At 45.6% G+C, this 19,211-nt stretch overlaps 1 protein-coding gene across 1 annotated transcript in view; it reads left to right on the top strand.

Moving 5' to 3' along the window:
- Positions 1-17,180, top strand: part of LOC138497971 (ly6/PLAUR domain-containing protein 2-like) — a 188,418-nt gene extending 171,238 nt beyond the window's left edge. Inside the window, exon 3 of the mRNA XM_069621744.1 lies at positions 15,401-17,180. Within this exon, the coding sequence (XP_069477845.1) occupies positions 15,401-15,624 (224 nt within the window). The 3' untranslated portion in view covers positions 15,625-17,180. The remainder of the gene's footprint in view (positions 1-15,400) is intronic.
- The last annotated feature ends 2,031 nt before the right edge of the window (positions 17,181-19,211 follow it).

Here is a 19,211-nt window from a genome sequence, read left to right as displayed (position 1 = left end):
TGGGCCTGATACGGCGACTTATGGCCATGCCATTGTACACCGCCAATAACCCCAACTAGAAAAGGAACGCCTACAAGTGATCAGGACGGCTGCACAAGAATGGTCTCAGGCCCACACCACGCCTCGAAGTGAGACTGGGAACACTGAAGCAGCACCCACGATGCCAGCTGCACAGGAAAGCAGGTGAGAACATGCTGGCAGAGGAAACCAATGCAGGCCATCACACCTGCGAGCCACACGGCCACACCACAGAAACATACACCAGCCCGCACAGCCATGAACATGACAGACTACAGGCAAAGTGCAGTAGATGCCGGCGCCCAGACTCCTGTAACTGTTACACCGGCAGCATACACCCTCATTCTATGGAGACCCAACCCGTTCGCCCTACACCCGCACCACGACCAAGGTAAAAGATGGGAGGAATGGGTTGAAGAGTTTGAGGACTTCATAAGGACACTAGGAGACCGGGACACGCCAAACAAAATTGCCATATTCACCAACATAGCAGGCAAAGAGATCAAAGGGATCATGAAAACAATCCCAACGCAGGAAAGAGACACGTACCAACGCCTTTCCACTGCACTCAACCACAAACTGATAATAAATCCCAACAAGGACTATGAACGCTACGCATTCAATCAACGCATGCAACTTCCACATGAACCCGCCGGCGAGTTAGTCACCCGCCTCCAGAAGAAAATAGAGCACTGCGACTTCGCCATCTTCAACAAAGAGGAGACAATACAACTGAGGATCATAGAAGGGTGTACCTCGTCAACGCTCAGGAAACACCTTCTCAAGAGGCCCCTCTCCCTACAAAAGTTACTCAGCCTGGCAAGAACGTATGAGCGAGTGGATGCACAGTCGGCCACCATTGAAAATAAAAACCAAAGTGACTACATTGCGGCCCTCACAGTAGGACAGCCGGGATATCCTGGGCCTACAAGACCGAGGAGAAGGCAAGGACTCAGAAACCCATGGCACCAAACCCTGAATGAGGCGCAATGCCACAGCTGCGGATTGGAGGTCCCACACAGACGACCATGCCCAGTCATCGGATGGAGATGCCGACGATGTGGCCAAAGAAGTCACTTTCAGGTGATGTGCAGAGTGAGCCCACCTACGACCCCTGCAGGCCGGCCTACACCATCACTCAGCCCGGCTAGAGGTCCTGACCCATCAAGAGGGCCTGACGCCTGGCCAATACACGGAAGGATCCAGGCACTGCCTCTGCAGGAGAGAAACCTGGTACCACAGATGGCACAGACTGCTGTCATGAGGGCTATCCCGCCCAGGCATGAGCACCCACCCCTGGAATTACACCACTGAGGACCTTACGAGATGCCGAAATGGGGGGAGGGGACGCAGAAGCCACAATCAACGTCAGCAATGAACAAGCATACCCCCTGGGCAAGTCCCAAGCCCATGTATTCCGGTGGGAAACAGCACAGCCGGCACAGCCAAAGGGACAGTCACGCTGCAACCCAAACCGGCAAGACCACAGACTACCCACTGCCATCCACATGCCGCCAAGTCCTGCCACAGGGCACAACCGTCTCAGTCATCGGACGGCACAACAGCGCGCCCTCATCACCATCTACTATAGATCTTTCGAAGCCACCCAAGTAAAGAACCACACGCCTGAACAAGATACGGGAGAGACAAAGAAAGCTAAAGAAAGGACATACCGCGTAGTTCCCCTCCGAGTTACAGGGGACAAAGAACCAGTGATAACCACGATAAAGGATCACAGAGGAATGACACCAAAGGCCTCACTCTTCCACAAGCTATACCTGGAGGAACCTGAACCAACGAGAGAGGCAGTGATGGAGAGGGTAGGAGTAGAGAGAAGAGAGACATACGAAGCACTACAACAAGACAATGCGAGCGAGACCCACGAGCCACCGAGCAGAGTTAAGGAGACCCCAATGGCTGATTGAACAAATGTAGCCCGGGAGGTCTCATGTTAAGTGGGGGGGGTTGTTGTGAGGGAAAGGGCTCAGGACTATGGGAGGGCAGCGGGAGGCGGGAGGAAGAGAAGGGGCAAGGGGAGAGAGAAGTCAGTATGGAGAATGGAGGAATAAAGAGAAGGTTAAGAGAAAATGGCTCCCATGTAGTGTGTGCGCAATAGAGATGGAGGGACCCTTAATAGGGTGCAACAATTTGGTATGTTTTAGAAAAAGCTTTTTGACACCAATGTATACATAAACATAGAATAGAAGTCAAATTATATAATAATTCTTAAGAAGGATTCTTATCCACCCTCCAAAGTACTTCAGTGGCAAACAATTGATAATCTAACAGAATCAATATATATTAAAAATTTTCATACAAAATGTCATCCATTATAAAATATCTAATACAAATTCAGTGCAAACAACATATTCCACATTTGTGCTGTGCAGTTTCTCAGAATGTATTGGCGGACAACTGACTATAATTGGCGGTGTAGCCATGGATCCTATTGGCCGACAGGAACTATCCCATCATCCTCTCCATCTGCCTAGTCCCCACATGTATGCATTCAGTTGCTGCAGCTCCTTCTCTTTCCTCTTCTTCCTTGCCCATTGACGTCACTTAACTCTTGCACTGCATGTCATTAAGAAAGGGCTTCAGAGCTACATCAGCTGAGCGCGTGGGAGCAAAATAAGATCAAAGCTCAGCGTCTTGCCACACCGCGCATGCCTACTGCATTATAGGCAATCGCTTTGTTGCAATACTGAACCCTATGAGCTTTAGTCAACCGACCACCAATATAGTTTCACAAACTGCATGTTGCACGACCACAATGGTCACATGACCGATTACCACCAAGAGTGCCCGTCATTCTCTAAATCTGGTGACTAAAGAGAACAATGCTCTCTCAAAAGCCTCATTTATTTATTTAATTTATTTTACATTTATAGCAGTGCACAAAGCCCAGAGGCATCGAGGCGCTATTTACAGTACAAGTGCAGATGGTAACAACATAAGGGTAGAATAGAGGGTGCACAGTCCGGATAAGCCTGGCCTCATGGTTCTGGGGGCTACATCGGGTGTACAAGTAGGCATAAATAGTGACACATATCTGAATGCACACTTTAAGAACTTTCTCCTTGTTTTCATTTAGACAACTTCCTAGCAGTGCACGCGAAAACGCTAGTAATTCTCCCCAGACAAAATCGACCCGTGGGGGTCCTTAACAGAACATGGGGACAGCTATTTCAAGATGGTGGATGCCTTCTTCAGGCCCGCAAACAGTGGTGGAGTGGCATATGGGGAACTCTGGAGATTTCCCAGTAGTCCTCTGCACCCTGGGCCCCTTTTGTGCAGTAACCTATTTTATTTCCACATTTTCTCACAGGTAATGGGCTGGGCTAGCTGAAAATGTGTAATATGGGGCCACTTTTAACATAATTTTTTAGGACTCAGTGCTTCCTATATCAAACGCACTCTTTTTAGGGCAATTGCAATGCATGTCACTTTGTTGCCTACACATCCATTGGATGAATTATGACACAATGTTTTGCAATTGCATATATTGGCGAGGCATCGGTAACGGAGCTCCCATGACATATATTGAAAGCCCAGTAAAGGATCAGTACAATGTGGTGCTCCACACGGTACAGCAAGACGCCTGTTGCAGTGTTGCTGTCCCAGAGGGCGGCAGCCGATCACCTGGGGACTTGCTCTCTGGGGATGTTGGAGGCAATGGGACTCTCACCAGCACAACAGAAAACCAAATAAAGAGCCAATTCAAAGTCGAGCCTGGATAGTTATACGAGTTTAAAAAAAATACAACTGGTTAGAAAACAAGCCCTGAGGATATGATGAGCATTAAGGCAAACCTCTTGCAAATCTGACATTGAAATAAATCATTATGCGACTTGGAGACGTTATGTGAAGCTTCAAATGTTGTACAAATGTTGCAAAGAGTCACCGAGTTTACAAGCTGGAACTTCTGCATTATTGTGATTGACCTGACCAACAATACTGATATGTGTGACGGATTGAAAACAATTATGATCCTGCTCACTGTGAGACTGCGTCTGTGAAGTCTGCAGCGTACAATCTTGGTTAGGGAGTGGTGCTGCAGGTCTCCCCACAATGCCGGAGAGCATCTCGGACATTGAGTCAGAACTCACACCAATCCACAAGAATGCAAGGTTGCAACCAGAGTCTCACTCCATTCTAAAGAGGAGTGTGGAGCAGAATCCGACACGGGAGGCATCTTGGTGCTTCAGGTTGGCCTACTGTCCCCACCTGTGAGACGGAAACCACATCCTGCCAATCAGGTGCAAAGCTTGTGTGGTCTTTCATTGTTCCTTCCTGGTTGACAGGTGTTTTGGGGTCTCAGGGTTACCCCCAATACTATAAACCACACAGAGCCTCTGCTTGCTTCAACCTTTCTTTATTCCCTACACGTACAGACTAACTTCCCCTTCCTCCCACCACCCATGTGCCTTCCCTTCCCCTGAGGTCAGCCTCCTCTTAAGGTGACAGTGGGTCTCACAGGTTCGGTTGCTGCCGGACCCGTAATAATTTACCGGTGTCTGACTTCCCGGTGCCACAGGCTCATTATGAGTGCAGCGGCCTGGCAAGTCAGGCACTGGTAAATTGTAAGTCCCCATTCCCATTGAGGCCTATGTGACTCTATGGAAGTGGGGACATGGAAGCACCAGCACTGTTGCTAATGGTGGCAGAGATTCTGTGACCGGTCTGCCTACTGTGGCTGCTGCGCCCGGCAGAATCAGACCTGTCGGGCAGAGTGGCCACGGCCGGCAGACTCAGGGGTGCCGGTGAGCTTACCGGCACCCCTGTTTCCAGACCAGCAACATTGTAATTAGGCCCAGTGTCCCGCAGTTACTCCACAACATCTCCCCCCTACTTATGGAACTTCTCACATTTGCTTGATAAGTCTCTGGGGCTCCTTGATGATCTGTTAGCGTCTTCCTTGCAGTTCCAGGGGCTCTCCAGCTTCAGACTCAGCTGGACCCATTACTTATTTTTCTGGTGGTTGCACAGGGCTTTCCCAGCAGTCCCTCTCCCTTGCAGTAGCCTGGCCATCTTCACACCGCCGCTGATCTTCAGTTTCCGAAGGCAGAGCATGAAGTTTGCGGAAGAAAGTTGTGGGTAATGTCTCAACCTTCCCTTTTGGCAGTGATCATAGATCCTTTGACTTCAACCACCTGAAAGGGATGTGGATCGTATCGTGTGTTGGTTTTCCATTGCTGCTTTTGGTGAACAAGGACTTCCACTCCAATCAGTAGCAGTATCTCTCTTGCCCCTCTGCAGCGATCTGCTCACAGCTTCGCCTTTCTCTTCCTCTTTGAATCCTTTTCCCTGATCTCTGTGTCTTGATCCTCAGTGTGGTCCTCAAATTATATGAGGCAGGTCATAGGTTTGTAATGGATCATGACTTACAGCAGGGTTTTCCCAGTGGCTTCACGCAGGGTATTGCTATAGCGTCTCAGCATCTGGCACAGGGCTTGCGGGAACGGCACCGGGTCGATGAACACCTTCTGTCCGGTTCTCTTGATGGTGGACCTGAAGCACACTTTCAGCCACAGAAGTGTGACCTTTTGGTGTTGGAAACCAAGGTGAGTTGCAGGCCTCATGAATTTGTGGCTCTTCAACGGGGACCCATTGTCCGTTTTCACCACATTGGGCACCCCCCACTCACTGAGCAGTTAATTGAGTCTCCCCACCACACAGCGTAAAGCAGTAGAGTGTAATTGTTTTACAAGCGGGAAGTGTGACTTCTCATATTTGGGCACTAGTAGTTACCCTCTGTTACAGTGGGACAAGCGTATATTCATGCACGAGCCTCGTTTGGGCTCACAAATGCGCATTAATAATAAATGCGTCCGGAACGGCAGTTGCTACCGGGACCTCAACAGCACAGAAGTGTCTCTGACTCCATCATTGAATGCGTGCGTGTGTGTATGTGTGAGGCGGCCCGAGGCACTCCAGGATGCTAACATTGGCGACGAGGACATCGGCTCGTGGTAGGAGTATAATTGCGACGCTGTTGCGATCTGCAAGGTGTTGCAATCCTTCCTCCTTCGCAGCCGTAATCCGACGCTGATACGGTCGGCTGCCTTGTATCCGCTCATGGAGCAGTTCCGGCCCGTGAGGGTGCTCGTGCGCTGCGCACGGGTCGAAAAACTTGCAATTTTTGGAACGCGCGTGGTTCTCCTGACAGGAGAGTCGCGATTTTGGCCCTGGGGGCCCACATTTTAAAAAAAAAAAAGAAGTCAGTCTTCCCAGCCTGAAGGCCCAACCCAAGAGGGTCACTGGAAGAGGATCCTGAGTGTTACGCAGAAAGGACATCAAGGTCAGTGGTCACCAGTGCTGGGCTGGAAACTTACTGCTGCACACATTCCTTCAGCAGTGAAGTGCTGCCCAAGACAAACAGGTTTGCGGCCTCATACACGTGGATGAGGTGCCTGTGCGACCTGCGAGGATGAGTGAACACGATGATGAAGCAGCGGCACCTGTGCGAGTGGCACGTCGGCAGCATGGCACTCTGGCACCCATGCCAGAGTTCGACACTTCAGGCCCACCCTCCAAGCTGGGGCCTAGTGGCTCATATGGATTAAGAAGCTGGACATGTTCTTCAGAGCGACTGGGGAAGACGACGACGATGCAAAGGTTGGAACGCTGCTGTACACAGCAGGAACTGAGGTGCTACGCATCTATAAATCACTAAACATCCAAGTGGTAACATATGCTGCCGTCAAGGTTGCTCTTCAGAATCACTTAATTCTGCTTTCGAATGTGGACTTTGATAGGTTCGTGATGTGTGGCGAAAAGCAACACGACGATGAGTCCCTAGACCAGTTCTGTGCATGACTGCTCCAACTGTCAAGCACGTGCAGATGGGACAATGAAGAAGTGATGAGCAGAAACCAGCAGATACAAGGATGTATTTCAAGTAAGTTGCGAAGGCAAATCATGCGGGAACCGGGAATGACAAATCCTAGACACTGACAGGGTATTGGAACTAGCAGAAAGCAGGGGGGCGAAAATGGATACAGCGGTACACCCAAGTAAAGGGGAAGAAGCTTTCGCCCTAGGAAAGTTCACCCCGTCAAAGTCCTGGTGGAGCCAAAAGCGCCAAGATGCATCCCCCGCCCAGGGCGCCCCGGCAGTATGCCAGTACTGCAGGTACGATCTACCGCACGCTGAGGACTGCCCCGCAAAGTCAATGGTATGTGGGAGGTGCAACACACCAGGCCACTACGCAAGAATGTGCAGAGCTGCAGCGCCAGTGACGACCCACAGGGGGCCCTGCGAGGGCGAGTGGTAGCAACTTCTAGAGGCCACATAGCATAGTTCCTAAAGTTCAGCAGTTCATTGATCCAAAACTTTCCACACTATCAGCATTCTAGATAACATTCGCGGCACTCACTTTTGAAGTCATGCGGGAGACACAAAACGGTACTTTTGTAGTAATGCAGTAACAGGAAATGGTGCATGTCTCTTCAGTAGTGTCTGCAATGACGTTGTCTGTTACATCGCGGCAATTCTCGCGAGATAATTACAGAAATTTTATTTCCCAAGGATGTTGCTGAATGTATGCCATCTCAACAGTACGAAGCTTACATGCTTCAGCTGTACACGTACGGGTACGGCACTTCAAGCTTCCATGCTTCAGCCCTACATGTACGGCACTTATGTTGAGGTCGCTGCTGCCTCGGCTGTAGATCGGGACATCAACAATGTTCCTGGGCAATCTCAAGGCTCCAACTCAAAGTAGCTGGAACCGATTTACAGGATTCATGGGCCTCATTACGAGGTTTGAGGTAGCCTTGGTGGTTTTACCAGCAAGGCTACCTCCAAAATCGCATCCGGCTCCGGGACCCGTGTAAGGGGAATCACCGGGCCATTCTGACATCAGCGGACCCGGTGATTCCCCTTGCGCGGGTGCCGGAGCCTGTATGCCTCCATTCCCATTTGAGCCTCCATAGGGCTCAATGGGAATGGGGAGGATGGTAGCAGCGGTACCGTTTATAACGGTATGATTGCTACCATCATGTTCTGCTCGCGGGTGCCGGTACAGCCACTTGGTCAGACCAGGTGGCTGCAAGGGCACCCGCAAGCAGAAGTCCTAGTATGGCGGTACGGTAGCAACAGTGCCAGTCTGCCACACTTCTCATAAACATGTGTTTCTCATGGTCAGCATTATGTGACTTGCTCCAGAGTTGAAAAAAAGACAATTTGTTCACACTAGCTTCTACAGGAAAGACTAGCAATATTGTCTACATAGAACCATTGGTTTAGCTCATTAAATACACTTCAAACTAGAACTGAAGTAGAAATTATAGTGCAAAACTCGGGTAGACCTGCTAGTGTAAAATATTACACAGTCCAATGACTAGACAGTGTTCCTATGAGTGAGTGAATGGGATGCGGAAATGGTCATATGTGGCCATATATGGCCTTTGCTACTGCCTGCCTAAGAGTGTGAGGGCTACAGTTGCTAGAACCAGATATTACCTGTTTCTGACTTGTGTTTGGGATTCAAGCCTGAAAGAGCATTTGGGTGAAAGCCGATAAATAGGTCTGTCAGCGTTGGATACGGGTTGTGCTTTCTGTAGAGGTAGTTGTCATACATTTGAATGGATCAAATTCTGTGATCGCTCCTATCTTAACTCTCAGGGCCTCATAAAAGAGGTGGGTCTGTTCTCATAAATTGAAACACAAGTTAATGAGGCAGAAAAAAAGAGGAAAACATCAATCTGGAATTTTCCTACATGTGACACATGTGAACTTAAATACATCTATTTTGGAACTTAAATACATCTATTTTGGGGGCATCGATTGGTCTTTGTGGCCATCAGTGCAGGGGGCTCTGTCTCTTATTATGAAATGCCTTGTTATTTTAAGCTGCATGCATCACCATACAATGAGGTGAAATAGGGTTACTTTGCATTTTTCTTTTATTTTTACTAACAATTATGTTCCTCTCATGTAATGTGTGTAATGTAAAATAATGTGTAAAGCGCAAAACAAGGCAATCTGGGCGCTAACCACCAGCAGAAATAAAATGTTCACCAGGAAAAGCAGGGCAGAAGAGCAGACTAAGACAGGAATGTCTTCAGTATTCTATGAAAACCCAGATGATCCGGGATCTCTTGCATGGGAAGGGAGCTGTGGGAAGGGAGTTCCACAGGGTTGGGGCCAACAGCAAAAAAGATCTCCCACCAGCCTAGGCTTTACGGAAGCGAGGAACTTCCAGCAGGATTGCCAAAGTTGACCGTAAAGTTCGTGTAGGGAGATAGAGGATACGTTTAGACTGAAGGAAAGCAGGCCCAGTATCAAAAAAGGCATGCTGAGAGATACCAAGTACCTTCAATTTGATCCGGCTTTTCACTGGAAGCAAGTGGAGATTGGTCAATAGCAATGAGGCAGAGCCCCGACTAGGGGCATTTAGCGCCAGACGTGCAGCAGAATTCTACAAGACCTGTAGCTGATTTGTAATTGTAATTATTTATTTGTAAAGCGCTTATACACAAGTGAAGTGCTTCAAAGCGCTTCAAGGCGGGAAGGGAACAAGGGGATATCATCATCATTCTTAGGCCTTGAAGATTCTGAATGATCTAACAGCAATAATTAGCATACTAGGCCGGGGCATTTCTACTAGTATAAGTGTGTGACAAAGAGTGGGAGAAAAATGGGGTGGGGGGCGGGAGAGGAACATACAAGACAAAAAAGGTTGGTCATCAATGCACCTATGCATGCAGGCATAACCAGCTAGGGAGGGGAGATAGAGGAGGACAGGACAGACAAACATGCTAAGCCTAGTCCATTCAAGGTGGTGCAAGTGCGCAGACAGAAGTGCAAGGGAGGGGTGGGGGGGACAAGTGCACCCAGTCCAGCAGAGGCCAGGGTTAAGTGCAGAGTGGGTGCCATTCTCATGGAACGTATTCTGAGTGCAGTAAATCAAGGCAGAGTGGGAGGTTAGGAGGCAAGAGCAGGTCTGGCGGGGGAGCCTAGGACCTGTGAGGCTCTGGAGGTACAGAAGAGAAATGTCTTGAGGAGTTTCTGGAATTTAAGGAGGTCCGGCTCAAGACGGAGAGAGGCAGGTATGCTGTTCCAGAGGGAGGCACCTGCAGAGGATAAGGATCTACCCCCAAATCTCTGTTTGGAAAAACAGCTCACCCGCAGAGTTGGAGGAGGCCGAGTGGATGGCTATGGAGGGAGAGTATTTAGGAAGGGAGCGCTGTAGGTAGTAAGGGCCCCAGCCCCAGAAAGCCTTGTGGACTATGCAGAGGGACTTGGACTTGATCCTTGCAGCCACTGGGAGCCAGCGGAGGGATTTCAGCACCAGGGAGATGCGGTCCCTGGCCTTGAAGCCAAAAATGAGTCTCATGGTTCTGTTCTGGATAGGTTAAAGATGTCAGAGAGTAGAGGTAGGAAGATTCAGAAAGAGACTGTTACAGTAGTCCAGTCTTGAGAGAACCAGGGCTCTGGAGACAGTGAGCTTCTGGGGGAAGGTGAGAAAAGGTGGAATACCTCTGAGGAGGTGCATCTGGTAGTGGGACTTTCTGGACATGTCCGAGATGTGCTAAGAGAAGGAGAGAGTAGAGTTAAAGAGGACCTGCAGGTATTTTGCCTCACTAGTGGGTGAGGGTGCAGGACCAAGGGTGGTCGGCCAGAGTGAAAGTGGGAAAATGGGAGCAGAGGTCCCAATGAGGATAATCTCTGTCTTACTGGCATTAAGGCAGAGATCATTTGCAGCACACCAGGACTGAATTGCGGACAGAAAGTCTGTGATGAGTGGTGAGCAGGAAGAGTCTGAGGGTAGCCTAAAGGAGAGCTGTGTGCCATCCGCATAACACTGAAAGTTGGAGGTGAAGGCAGAGATCATGTGGGCCAAAGTGGACATGTAGACATTGAAAAACCAGGGGGATAGATTGGATCCTGGGGGGACACCACAAGTAGAGAGAGGGATAGCGGAGAGAAAGGAACCGAGTTCAACTTGGGAGGAACAGTAGGAGAGAATGGATGCTGGCCACACTAGGGCTTGATCAGTGATGCCCAGAGTCTCACAGAGATGGGAGATCGGGATGTGGGGTTTACCATATCGAAAGCAGAGGAGAGTTCGAGAAGTATAAGGACAGAGGGAGAGTTAGAGTCAAGGTATAAGAGCAGGTGTTCACAGGTGTTCAGAAGAGTAGTTTCCGTGCCTCTGGATGCTCTAAAGCCAGACTGATGGTCATGGAGACAACCAACAGATTCGGTGTGAAGGGCAAACTGAGAGATAGCCAACTTCTCCAGGAGTTCGCCCAGGAAAGGAATGATGGAGATCGGGCGATAGTTAGCCGTAATAGTAGGGTCAGCAGAGGGTTTTTTAAGCAGATAGTGCACAAGAGAATGCTTAAGAGAAGTGAGGCAGACTCCAGTGGTGAAGGATAGGTTGCAGAGGTCTGACAAGGCTGGAGCTAGTGAGTCAATGTTGTACTTGATGATTTTGGAGGGGCAGGGGTCTACCCGTTTGGAAGAAGCTTTCACAGACTGGACTTGTCTAGAGACCTATTCTGGTGTGACAGGGAAGATGGAGGAGAGAAAAGTCGGATTGGCCCAGATAGATGCTGTTACAGTAATCCAGTGCACCTGCAATACTGGGTGTGACCACATTTGTGCTGAGCTGGGAAGGCACAAACGCCAGCAGTTTTCTCAAGAGCTTTAATTTCAGAAATCTTGATCTACAAACTATGGCATTCTGCCCTTCTCTAGAGCCTGAGGGGAGGAAGCTTAACCCCCAAACTCTTAACCAAGGGACTGGGGGCAGGGTCCCAGTGACTCCAGACAAACATCAGAATGCCAGAAGGAATCAGCATTTGGTGGACCAGTAATCAGGATCTCAGTTTTATCGCTGTTGCGTTTTAAGCATGTTTTCAGCTTGAAAGGAGTGTGGGATACCTTTCTAGCTTACACGTTGGTATTTTGCAGCATAATGTAAACTTGAATACCACATACTCAAATGGGCTGTACCACACATTACCCAACCTGTTTTTTGGCCATCTTGTCCTTAGAGCTTCTTCTTGCCCTCTCGACTGGAAATCCCATATAAGGAAACCATTTCCCAGGCAATGTAGTGTTGATTTACTGTTTGTCTCAGTACTTACTTTGAATTCTAACTGTTCCTGTTTTACTTTGTTTTTTTCACATACTTTACTGCATACGGTTTCCTTGTGTTTCTTACTTGAACTATACTGTCTTATGGGTAAAGCACTGGTGAATGTAAATATGTGCATAGTGTTGATTTACGTTCATTACAGAGTGTGTGCAGGTCTAGTATATATTGTATTGTTTATACTTTACTGTCTAACCTGATTTATTGGAGTGCTCTGTGTGTGTCCCTTTGAACCAATGCACCACCCCCACGTCCTAGTCGAGGCCTTGATATCCAGTCTCCCACCTTGATAGAGTTTTTCTATGCTTAAGTGTGTTTTCCCCGTTTAGTATAACAGGATGGCCTCTCAGAATCATCTCCAGGGTTGATTCTGAAAATCCACCTTAAATAGTTACATTACTGCACCTCTGCCTACCTGGTCCTCCCTCTGTATTCTATATGGATACTTTGGAGGATGCAAAACCCTGTGGCTATAATCGGTAAACTACTGTGCAGTGAACATATCTCATAGCGCCACACCAGACCTGGGGTTGAGCAGGGTGGCATTTAGTGAGTTGTGCTCACGCGGTGGGATGACAAGTCCATTTTGGGTGTCATTAGAGGTAAACAGAATGGACTTTCACTTGGGTAAAGAGGAGGGGGGAGAATGAAGTCATCCTACCTGTTGATGATAAGCATCACAGTAGCCCGCGAGGAGGGCGAAAGCTCTGGTACGGAAGTTTGCAATGAAGCTTGGGAGTAATGCCGGTTGGTTACTATGGCCATCAGATAGGGTATGATGGACTTAGTGATGGTTTTGTTCCTGGCAAGACTCAATCATATTTATGGGAATGTCGTGCCATGTGCGCCAGGTTTTAACAGGAATTGCTCTCTTGATTCCTTTGATAATTCACAATAAAGCACCACAAGAGCAAGTGTTTCTTTGTTTAAATCTTGGCTACATCATTTCGCTTGGTCAGCCCAAACTGAATAGGTATGAATGGACATCAGTATTTTTAGATTAATTAAATAATATTTTATAGTTTTACACCATTTGAATGCTTGATAAATGTCTACATTGTAACACTTTTGCGTTCTGCCCAATATTGATCGTATCCATTTTTCTTTGGTTTCCCAAACATGTTATTTGTAAATCAGTAATTAGTAAGAATTACTAATTAGTAATTAGTTATTGATGTGAATAACAAAGGAGCCAGTTCAACATTTTCCATTTAAAATTTCCAATAGTTCAAAATTATCTGTACCTTATACTTTAACTATAGAGAGCCCTCACATACAACATATTAAATCATCGCAACAAGACAAAGTGAGCGATCAAGAGGGAGGGCGGGATCAAATGGCAGGGCGAGAATCAAGAGGGAAGGCGGGATCAAAAAGGAGGGTGGATCAAGCGGGAAGGTGGGATCAAGAGAGAGGGTGGGATTAAGAGGGAGGGCGGGATAAAGAAGGAGGGCAGGATCAAGAAGGAGGATGGATCAAGAGGGAGGACGGGATAAAGAGGGAGGGCAGGATACAAAGGGATGGCAAGATCAAGATGGAGGGCGGATCAAGAGGGAGGGTTGGATCAAGAGAGGACGAGATCAAGAGGGATGGTGGGATCAAGAGGGAGGGTGGGATCAAGGAGGGCAGTTCAAGAGGGAGGGCAGGATCAAGAGAAAGGACGAGATCAGGAGGGAGGGTGGGATCAAGAGGGAGGGCGGGATCAAGAGGGAGGGTGGGATCAAGAGGGAGGACGGGATAAAGAGGGAGGGCAGGATACAGAGGGATGGCAAGATCAAGAGGGAGGGCAGGATCAAGATGGAGGGCGGATCAAGAGGGAGGGTTGGATCAAGAGAGGACGAGATCAAGAGGAATGGTGGGATCAAGAGGGAGGGTGGGATCAAGGAGGGCAGTTCAAGAGGGAGGGCAGAATCAAGAGAAAGGACGACATCAGGAGGGAGGGTGGGATCAAGAGGGAGGGCGGGATCAAGAGGGAGGGTGGGATCAGGAGAAAGGGTGGGATCAATAAGGAGGGCGGATCAAGAGGGAGGGTGGGATAACGCGCTTAATACCCAGAGGTTTCAAAGTGTGGAACCAGGGATCGAACCTGTGTTGCTCCGCAGGCACATTGCCCCTGAGCTATCCTCCAGGCCTTACATTTTTCCATTACTAAATGTTTGTGGATTAAATTTGGGGCTATCAATGAAATTTGTAAGGAATACTGCATCAGGTCTAGAACGCCCAATGTTCTATATTCATATCAGGAGCATCCGCTTATTTCACAGATTTATTTGAGTGTGAGATGCCTCAATCATAGATGTCTCACACTAACCTTTTGCATAAAGCTTTTTTCACCTTAATAACACCTATGTGGCTTACCGCGTTCAGTTATGGTGAACTCCTCTGACATGAAAACCTCCTAACATATTCAAAGTCATGTGATTTCTAACGCTTGTAGAGTGAATAGGTGATGGCCTAAGAATGGAGAGTATTAATTGTTTTAGCAAATTTGTGGAGAATACTGCAATCGTAGATTTAGAGTGTTTGTGGTTAGACATGCTCCCTGGCAAAAGACTGAAAATGCAGATTGTTGTGGTGCACTTTTTGAGGGCTTTTTGTAAAATATGAAATCATATTGAAGCTTTGTAAATAGGTAACAGAAATTTTGCATCTTGTTGAGGTTATTTTGTTTGTGGATCTGGCTCTGGGAAATCCATGTTAATGTAAGGGTGGGGGACAGTTTGAGTTTAATTGAGTCGCATTGGAGTTTTAGTGGAATATATATGAAATGATTTTTCTTGAAATTGTTTTTGAGATGTAATTTTTATCAATTTTCTATTATTCTTGTGTATCTTTTGTAAAGGTTACTGTGTAACCATATACAAATATAAAAAAAATGTAAAAATTAAAAAAAGAGTGAATTTATTTTACCTAGAAATACCAAAGACTTTGCTGTTGTAATTGTGGCCATTCATTTTGTGGGCATTCTGGGTTGAAAGTAAGGAATGAAAGGAATAATAATAAGGTGTGTTTTGGTAGAACATAATAGCCTGACAAGTTCATATTACTTCTTGCTTTTATTTTTGTGACGATCATTGCAATCTGCGTGTGCGCTTGTGGGCTCCAGTATAGTGCAACTCAACCTAACTTAAATGAAGTACTGATTATCCCTGTCAGCCTCTAATCTAATGACGATGGTCGAGGATGATAGATGATATGGAGATACTTTGCTAAAAAGATTTGACAATGGTTGTAGGTAAAACAAGCCATTCATCGATAATCTTTCTCTTCCAGGTAATCCATTTGATGGACCTGAAAGTGTGGTTCAAGACTGCGCTGTTGCGTGTAAGAAAACGATTGAATTTACGACTCACTACACCGTCTTCTGCTGTAGCTCAGATCTGTGCAATAAGAGAACAGCGAACAGCGGGACTGCAGCCACCCGAATGGAAAACAGATACATAGACTTGGCAGTGTCTGCAGGATTCATCAGTGCCCTTCTCCAAGGCAGACTTTGACAGGAGCATAGACTGAAAAGGTTGCAGTGTCGCAATCTGAAGACCTACAAATAAGCTAGCCCACAAAATAGGCAAAAAAAAAAATTTAGTCTGGGGTGCTCCCTGGTCTAAAGGAATTAAATTAGCCATTCATCGGTGCATTAAATGGCAGCAAAAAAAAGTATGTGCCAAAAAGCTAGGAATATGTATCTGTGTTATTGTAAGTGCTCCCCGCACAGTAGGGTACGGTGGTTGGAATTGCCTTTTAGGGTAGGTCGAAGAGAATATTTGGATGTCTCCAGATGTGGTGACACTGAAAAGGAATCCCATGGAGGAATATGGACAGGGCAGCAAGTCCCGAATGAGTAGCAAATTGTGTATACAGATAATATGAATGGACTATAATTTTATAATTTCTCTTTACAAGTGTGTGCAATACAGCACACGTCCCAGCATCATGACTCCGAAGCCCAATGGTGTGCATCATATCGCAGGCGATGTGAAGACCTCACACTAACTGGATTGGTTTCCGTCTTCATTTGAAATTTAGAAGAAGGAAAGGGACATCATTTGATATAGATATGTCGGGAGATTCAGAACTAAGGCTTTCTTGATGGACCAATCCTTCATCCTGCAGTATGTGATCTATAAATATGTTGACTTGGATAAACCAAATGATTCCTGATCTGCGTAGCATTTATGGATTTCAAGGCAACTTAGAGAGTGGTCAGTATAGACATTCTCTATGCAGCATTATGCAGAATAGGTTACTACCAGTGCCCTCTTAAATACATTTATAACTTCACAGCAATCCAGAATGTGGCATATGATTTGTTTAGGATTAGCTTGACAAACCATTAAGTGAATCAGCGTTGCTAGAGGCATGAGACATAGATGAATTATTGCCTTTTGTGAACAAGATTAATGATTCAGAAAATTAACTCATCAAATTGTACATATTGCTTCTGCTTGCTAACCATTGCAGAGTTCAGTCATTAAGTCTTTTAGTACCCTTATTAACCGATTATGTGTTACTGAACATACACAATGAAGCCATGCTGGCTCACATACCTTTAGGCTTTCAGATAAAATAGGAACTGTACCTAAATTGAAAACAATAAAAAGCCCACTGGATGAAAATTAGAATGTAGGGGTTTAAAAATTAGAAATTTGTAATCACTGTAACTACTCAGTTTACCTATAAATGGACCAGCAAATGGCAATTGCTGGAAACATAGTGCACAGTGTTGAAAACAATCAAATCATTTGACAGGTTTATTTTCAGGTGTTGTGTGTAAACAAAGTATCCACTGTAGATACCCTGTCCGATGGAAGTAGCTCCTGTGCCTATAAGTGTGTATCCTACATAAGAATTGTCATATGGAAGTGATTAGACACTGTAGAGCCTGAGTTCTAGTGAAATGGATTAAGTCTGCAACAAAGCACCCAATTAATATCTGGGACTAATCAAGAAAATACATTTTAATGAAACCGATTTCATCAATTATGAAGTTAATTAAAACGCTGAAAATAAATGTCATCGAAATGATTTGTTGAATAAAAAAACAGCCACAGTTGATTTGTTTGTCAAACTTGTTTTGGAAAATCTGAATTTGGTAGCTTGTATGAGATTTGAGAAAGTGTTATAAAAACTACAATGCACTGTAAGGGAATCCTAAAAGGAATTCTTTTCTAAGACAGAATTAAATTAAATTAGATTATGATCATGATATATCTCTGAATATCCAGTTTTTTGAATGGTTTAAGCCGGGACTGCCAGGATACCAATGTATGCCTATGTAATACAGAATGACAATATATGCCTTCAGCACTGGAGGGGTGCAAAACCAGCTTCCCTCCATCAGTGGTTGCTAATTGATTAACTATAGGAAGAACTAAGCTTTTTGCATGACATTAAAGTGTCTTGTAACGAGCATACAGTGGTCATTCTGCACTTTTTCTAACCCGATTAACTGATGCATTGTTACCCACAATTTTGTGATGGAGTAATATTTCTATTTGTTAAATAATGGATGTAGCTATACACGTAATGAGTTGTATCCTTATTAGCTTGTTGCCCATCCATAAATAGGAAATTAATGTTAAATATGGTGTAATCTTCAGTGTTTCTAAGATACATTACATAGGCCTGACATTTCATTGGGTCCAGATGAAGACTGGTCCAGAGTAAAAAGTGACATACTTGCTAAAAATAAATGCTGCCTTTTGCCTAGAGTCTACAGCACATCAATGGCCTTTTGAATGACATGTCTGCTATAGGAGAGGTCAAAACAATGATCACCTAGACAAGCTTATTCTGTGGTACTTACATAAAAAAATATTTCATATTTGATGAACCTGTGTAATGACTGTTCCAGCTTCTATATTATGGTGTACAATGTATGGTATGTGCCGTAGTTATATATGATGTTTATATATGATGTTTCATTTAATGTCAGTTTGGCATATTTGGTAGTAATGATTTATCAGGGGTTACTTTTGTATACTGTTATGTCCGTGTAGCATACTTATTTTGAATGTATATTTGTTTAGATTGTTTCTACAATTAAACATATTGCTATATAAATACCTACATTTAGGTGAAATTTGTTTTGTATGGTTCCATGATATCGCCAAAATTGGACGTATTGTGCTTTTGATGCTTTAAAAAAAGTGTTTTTCTATTGACTAAATATTGGGTATAGTAGTTTTGGGTTTTAAGAGAAAGGAAAAACATGAACATGGCATTTAGTTCATCCAGACACTGCCTTAGGGACATTACTGGGGGTAAACATCACAAACAAAAATGCAGTCCTATTATTGCTGTATTTAACGGCTGGCCCGATCATGAATTCGACGCTAAATGGGCTATTTTACCTAGAGTTTTTTGCTGGAGGTAAAAATCCCATTTAGCGCCCTGTTTTCGGTGTAATTACCGCTGGCTGTATTACCGTGTGGTATTTGTGCCGAAAATGCCCAATTGGGTCTAATGCACCCAATGGGGAATCAGGATTTACTGTTAACACCCAACCTGTAATCCGGCTTTAATAACGCCAGACCGGGTGACGTTAACAGTTGGGCGGTACTACTACCGGGATACCGCCAAACCTGTGATGAGGCCCACAGTGTCTTATTAATAGAACCACTGAGGATGACCTGTCTGGTTGAGTCCCCCTGGTGCGGTGACAGACGGATCTCCAATATGTGTCTTGTGGAATCCAAAGGGCTTAGACACTGCAGAATCTGGGTGCAGGTGAACTGGATTACGATCACTCTGCAGCACCTCATTAAGTGCTACAACCAACGCGTGTTGACTAAAATTAAAATGTATTTGGTCAATTATGCAGGTAAGTTAAAAGTCAGAAGTGAATTTCATTATCTAAATTCACTTTTGCATGAAATCTTATTGTAGATAGTGCTGAAAATGATTTGCTTGTTAATTTTGTGTAAGAATACCCAGATTTAGTGGGCTTTTATGAAGGTATATTACACTTTAGGGAAATCCTAAGGAGAATTATTTTGGTAGGAACGATAAAAAAATCAGTTTCAAAATGATATAAGAGAAATATAATTCTTCAGTTCAGAGAAAGTTTGAAATACATTTTGCT

The sequence above is a fragment of the Ambystoma mexicanum genome, chromosome 5q, assembly GCF_040938575.1.
Source record: "Ambystoma mexicanum isolate Mex_15411 chromosome 5q, UKY_AmexF1_1, whole genome shotgun sequence".
Lineage (NCBI taxonomy): Eukaryota > Metazoa > Chordata > Amphibia > Caudata > Ambystomatidae > Ambystoma > Ambystoma mexicanum.
Note: the sequence above shows the minus strand (reverse complement) of the source record. Positions and strands in the feature narration are given on the sequence as shown.